This window comes from Kryptolebias marmoratus, linkage group LG6 (assembly GCF_001649575.2).
Source record: "Kryptolebias marmoratus isolate JLee-2015 linkage group LG6, ASM164957v2, whole genome shotgun sequence".
Classification (NCBI taxonomy): domain Eukaryota; kingdom Metazoa; phylum Chordata; class Actinopteri; order Cyprinodontiformes; family Rivulidae; genus Kryptolebias; species Kryptolebias marmoratus.
The window spans coordinates 19,068,589-19,074,669 of record NC_051435.1 but is presented as its reverse complement, the minus strand read 5'-3'; the positions used below and the strand labels follow the sequence as shown (position 1 = coordinate 19,074,669).

At 39.5% G+C, this 6,081-nt stretch overlaps 1 protein-coding gene across 1 annotated transcript; it reads right to left on the bottom strand.

Annotated features, from left to right (window-relative positions):
• Positions 1 to 288: 288 nt before the first annotated feature.
• LOC112450320 lies at positions 289 to 5,002 on the bottom strand. The gene is made up of 3 exons (XM_025004605.2): positions 2,696 to 5,002; positions 1,424 to 2,497; positions 289 to 1,333 (listed from the first exon to the last, which is right to left on the bottom strand). The coding sequence occupies exons 1-3, from the start codon at positions 2,898 to 2,900 to the stop codon at positions 1,161 to 1,163; spliced, it is 1,452 nt and encodes a 483-aa protein (XP_024860373.2). The 5' UTR covers positions 2,901 to 5,002; the 3' UTR covers positions 289 to 1,160.
• Positions 5,003 to 6,081: the final 1,079 nt, after the last annotated feature.

Sequence of the window (6,081 nt, the reverse complement as noted above, 5' to 3'; positions counted from 1 at the left end):
GAGCACCAGTATTGCTGATTTTATGGTTAATTACTGACTTTGAAGCCATAATGTTATATAAAAGTAAGAAAAAAGAAACTTTTTGGCTAAAAATTAACATTGAAACATTAAAGAAATGTTTAGTTAGTGCAAATTGTGAAATTAAAAAGTGCAAATTTACTTGGTAAAATTATCAAATCGATTATAGCAGCTAAATAATGTGCTACCAGTTTTGTCTCATGGTAAAAACATGGAAAAGTATAAGTAAATTTTACATAAAATATCCAATAAACCAAACTTCATTGTATTTTTTCCATTTAATGAAAAGTTTTTGGGCTGTACAAACTTCTCACAACCCTGTGAACAGTGATTACAAAGAACTTGTAACACATCTTCCAAAAAGCAGCAAGCACTTATATTAGTACAAAAGTTTGAACAGATATGACACATTATCACTTCAACCCCGGTGCAATGTGTTTCAAATGAATAATCCATATGTCATATTGAATTGGCACATACACAGAAATAAGAACTTTCTAACAAATGGATCAGGTCAAACAACTCCTAGTCACATCTAAACAGTCTGTGCTGGGCACCACAACATAACATTACACATCATATCACATGACTCACAAAGCATGGTCTAAGTCCACTCATGGTCTGCAAGGTCAGCGATGAGTGTGAGGACTCTTGGGTTGACCGCCAAGATCTTCCTCCTCTTGCTATGCTCAACTTTTGTTCCTCTCTCCGGATTAATTGAAAAGAAACACCTTGAAGAAAAGAAATTTTATTGCATTTAATGTTATGTTTATAAATGACTTAACAGAGAGATATCACGAGATCCAGCTTTGTGGTCGCTGGATTCAGTGGCAGAGCCAGAGGAATATTTAGTGACAGGCTTTTGTGCCTATCCTGCTTCACAAACAGATTGAAGAACTCTTCTGTGTCCATGGCCATAAAAAATATACAATTTAAACACTGCTCAGCAACAGCAAAGAAATGATAAAACATTTTTACAGTTTCTACTGGCATTATTTCTATCACGAATATTTAGATTTAGCAGTTTTTTCCCCTCCAATTGTTTTTTGTATTTATTATATTTCGGTAACTAGTAATATTCTGATCTATATTGTGAAAACTTTATCTTGCTGGTAAATGTAGACTGTGTGTAAGTATAACAATTACCTCTGGAGGAACTCCAGTGTTGACCGCAGTCCCACTGGGTAGTGTATATTGAAACAGTAGTAACTGCCAAACATCAGGCAGATGGCACAGGAGAAGGCAGTGATGTGGTCATTGATAATCTTCTGATCAATACTCAACATGAAGCAGTCCGCAGTGAAGCAAGAGGACCCTTTGAATAAAAAACATGAACAAATATATATATCACAAAAAGCCCCTGTGTGAACCATTCAACTACTTTGTCAACTTGGTTCAGACATACCACACACAATAAGGCAGGGTGTTGCTGGCACATTCTCCATCTCAACCTCTTCAGCAAGGCTCGTCTTCTCAACATAGTGGAACATATGCTCTTCCTTCTCACCAAAAAAAGCAAGTAGAAGAAGAATCATCTCTGTACAACCACTGGACTGACCTTTTTCACTTGCTAACTTGAGGAGAGACTCCAGAATTTGTTGTTCTTTCTGAGCAAAAACAGTTTTAAGGAAGTTGAGGATGCGCTCCCCCTTTTTGTCCAGATTGGTGAAGAAGGCTTCCATCAGACTGATGCCAGTAAGTTGCTGGAAGTGTTCTCCCATGCCAGTTTCATGGAACAAAAAAGGCCATTCTTGGCATAGCTTCAGGATGCTTGTACCTTTATTGATGACCTGTCGTTGCATGTAATAGGTGGACTTGATAAGTTCTTTCACATCTTCTGTAGCATATTTTTTGTCTTTGAACATCTTTTTCATGTCTTCTTTTTTCTTAAGCTGACTCTCTACAGTCTCAGAAAGGGGCAAAAACTTTGGCGCCCAGTTGACACAGCCATACGTGTCTTGAACACTGGCTTTCTGCTCAGCCGGTATCTCATCAGTGTCATTATCTGATTCTGCCTTGCGTTTAGTTATCTTTGGTGTGTCTTGTCGTTTGACATTTTCAATTCTTGCCTGAAGTTGTTTTACCAAGGAATGATAACCAAGTCCAATAACGTCACCATCAATGACATCCTTAAGTGACTTTGGATACCTGCTCACCATCCTTTCTGCTATTTCAGTAGTGTTGCGTTTGGTTGGATTCTTGCAAATCAGCATCATTTCAGAGACAATAATCCTCACCATTTGTCTTCGAAGTCGTGCACTTGGCCTTTTCTGTCGTTCCAAAGTCTGTATCAGCTCTTCTGGAAGCTTCTGCCACGGTATCTGAAAACTGTCAACCCAGGTTGGCAAAACTGGGGAGCAGCTCAGGGAAGGCGATGAAGTAGCAGCAGACGATGGTTGTGAAAGTGAGGCTGCAGATTGAGAGGACTGAACGGATTGAGGAGAGGAGGATGCCCCGCCTGAAGTTGAAGCCATTGAGTCTGGAAAGGTACAACACATGAAATTGAAAAACATTAAATATAAGTATACATTGTTGTCCTTGTCAAATAAACAAACATATGAAATGTGATTGAAATTTGTCTTTGTTGACCTTTCATTTTCAACTTTGATCTGTAGGTAGGTGTAAAGCACATGTTTTGATGCAAAAGTTACACAAGACTTTATCTCAAAATACTTACTATTTTGGGCCCATGCAGCAACCAGTCTTCTGGCCTGTATGGGCTTCAGCACAGGCAATAAGTCTCCTTCGGTAATATACTGGAAATCATCTGTGGTTGTAGTGCCGAGTTTCTCCAACACATCCTCTAAAGCAGCCAAAACCTCCTGTGAAAGACCAGGAAGCACTGCTCGAATGGCATCCCGGATGTCCTTTTGTGTATCCATAATATCTGTTGAAATACAGAAAACTAAAAAAAGGTTGATCTCTGAACTATTAATATCAAGCCTTTACACTGCCAAAACACTATGCTTTAATGGTACAAACCGATTCCCATCTTTTATGTAAGACGACAATGGCCACATGTCAATCAGTTTACTAATGTGTCTGCATTCTAATCTTCTTGTTTCATCCTTTACAAAGTACATGTGGTAGTGTGGAAGAAATTCTCCACGATACACTCTCATCAGAAAATGAAGTGCAGATTCATCCTTCACCAAAGTAAGGATGAGTTCACCAAACTCCAGTGACTCATCATTCCTACTGACTACAAATTGGCCCTTCTTGTACGTTATTCCATTATACTGCACATCTGTGGGAGTCATTGTATTTATTTCAGTGAAACCAAAATGAAGAACTGCACCTTTAACTTCCTCACTGTACAGTTCTACATAAAATGGTGAGCCATCTTTTATTAGCAAGGTTGGGAGAGTCACTGTTCCAGCAGAAAGAAAGGCCTGTAACATTTGATGTCTCTCTGAAAGAGTCAAACACAGATTTTTGAAGTTCTTCAGTTGTCTGGCACATCTTTTGAAGTAACTATGTTTGCTCTCGAACCGCATGGTCCAGAGCCTGATGAGTGGACCAAATTTCAGAATCAGCCCTGGATAGTGTTGTAAATAATGATGTTTAGGTCTCAGTGCGTTATCTGGAAACAATGCCTTCCTGGTTTCCAAATATTCCTGGATGAGAACATTCAAATATGCAACCTGAGGCTTGGAAATTTGCTGAGCACAAATCAGGTCAACAATATCCTTAAGCTGCAATGTTAACTGCCAGATATCATCTTGTGAATCCTGCACCTTATCACCAATTAACAGAGGCAACAGTCTCAAGAAATTCCAGTTTTGTACTGCTTGTCCACTGAGTTTCAGTGCTTTTGGAGTGATAGCACAAGGTTTGGAACAAGCATCTGTTGCTTTGTATTTGAATTGTCTGATGCGCCTGTTCAAAATTGTGTATGTCAGCCATTTCTTTTTGACAATCATGTATTTGAGATAAAGGGCAACATCATATGAGAGGACACCCTCGAAGATGTCATGGCCAAGACAAGGGGGCATGCCTGGTGAACAAACATTAAAGTTCTCTAAAGTATTAAACACTGACCTGAACTTTATCCCCTGTACTTCTGTCACATCCTCTCTTTCCAGCTGTTCAGTGGCAGATTGATATGTTTCTGGAGTCCGCTCTGGTCCAATGATAGCAGGATTTTCACTCTGAAATTCAGACCGAGTAATCAGACAATATCTGCAGAAGTACTGAGATGTACTGAAATTTTCCGTAAAACCCCCGATGCAGTGAGAGCCCAAGTTGTCTCCAGCAATGCAATACAGTGCTCCTTTCACAACTGATTCATCTGCCATAGTTATCCCATTCTCCTCTAGTATTTTCAAGTCAGTCAACAGTTCTGAAAAAACTCTGGAATGGCCAAATTCCTTGAAATCCTTCTCTCTACACAACAAGACCAACTGCATATGATCAGTATTTGATCGGACATGGGGCGGCATATTGAGTAGAGAAAAGTAAACAGCCAAGATCTTGTGCTTTTTTTTTGCAGATCCCAATGGATTCACAACTTCAAATGCATCTTGATAGAGAACCAGCTTGAGACAATTTGGGTTTTCTTGAAAAAATACGTTGGACATAAACACCTTACCATCGTCACAGTCAGAGAGAACATCAGCTTTTGAAACGCCATGAGCCATCATTAGGCCCTGCCAATATTTGGAATCTAACATACCTTTTAACGTATTTAGCACAGGAACATAGTATGCAAATCTATCTTTTCTGTCCTCATCTTTGCCCAACAACACTTTTTTGGGTTCCCCATATTTGAACATGTCTTTAAAACACTGGGCTCTAGAATAAGCAGTTCTCATTGGCCCTGTGTGGCAAGCTGAGAACAAGTCCGACTGTTTTACTGTGTCACAGATTTTTGCAATGTCTTCATCTGCAAATGACATTTCTTTAAGAAGCAAGTTCAATCTATTTAAAGAGTATGTCTGTCCCAATTCATGTATATTCTGCATCTCTTCTACAATGTTTTGAATGGTAGATGATGGAAGAAGATGCTGTCCCTGTAGTTTTATGTAAAACATACATACATTTCTAAGATACAAGTCACTGAAATTTGGTCCATCTATGACTGTGTCTTCTGCATCTGGCACACTGGAATCTTTTTTGGTAGCACTTGCAGCACTCTGAGTATCTTCATTACTTGTTTCACAAATCACATTTTCCAAAAAATTTTTATGCTTCCTGGAAATGTGAGAGGTAAAGGAAGATTTTACACGAAACACAGAGGTGCACCCTTTCACAGGGCAAGTTACTTGGCGCCCCTCTACTATATGCTCCTTCAAGTGAACAACCAAAGCTTTTATCCCTTCACACTGCCATTTACAAAGTGGAACTGTGCATTTTAATGTTGTTACACTTGTGTCCAGAGCAAATGTTGGCATGCTATTATGATGACGATAGAAGTGTGCTTTTAATGCTGCATAACCAGTACACACCTGCTTGCAACCGGCCGCAACGCACTTGAACATACGCCTCGGTTCATTGCGATGCAGTTTGCAATGGAGAACAAAGGCTTTAACAGATTTAACTGTTTGTGCACACAGGTTGCATGAATACATCTTAAATATCTTACTTCGATGGATAGCTTATAGCAATGGCGATACAAAACAGATGTTAGCAATAGCTTTGTGGAGAGGCTAACTTTCCACAACTTTTTTTTTCCTCGTTTACAATGAAATTTCTTTTCAACCAAACGAATGCAATTCAAGCTATTTGTTTTCTGACATTTTCCGCAATATTTCCTTACCTGAGAAAGAGAACCGATCAGATGGAGAAGGTTGAATGATGAAGTCTCTGCACAATCTGAGCGGAATAGCTGGAAAAAAACGCGAACCACCGACTGCGACGGGTCCTCAAATGCAGCGCGCTGATTGGTCCGTTCAAATCCACCTCTTCAAAAGTAGCGCCACAGCTCCACTGCGCCTGTCCGCGCGGACCAGGTGCAGGTGGACCCTGTTGGCCCATTAATTAAGACTGACTCAATGAAAAGTTAAACTTTTTGAATGGAATTATTTAATAGATTTTCGATAATTACAATTTTTAGAAAGGGAC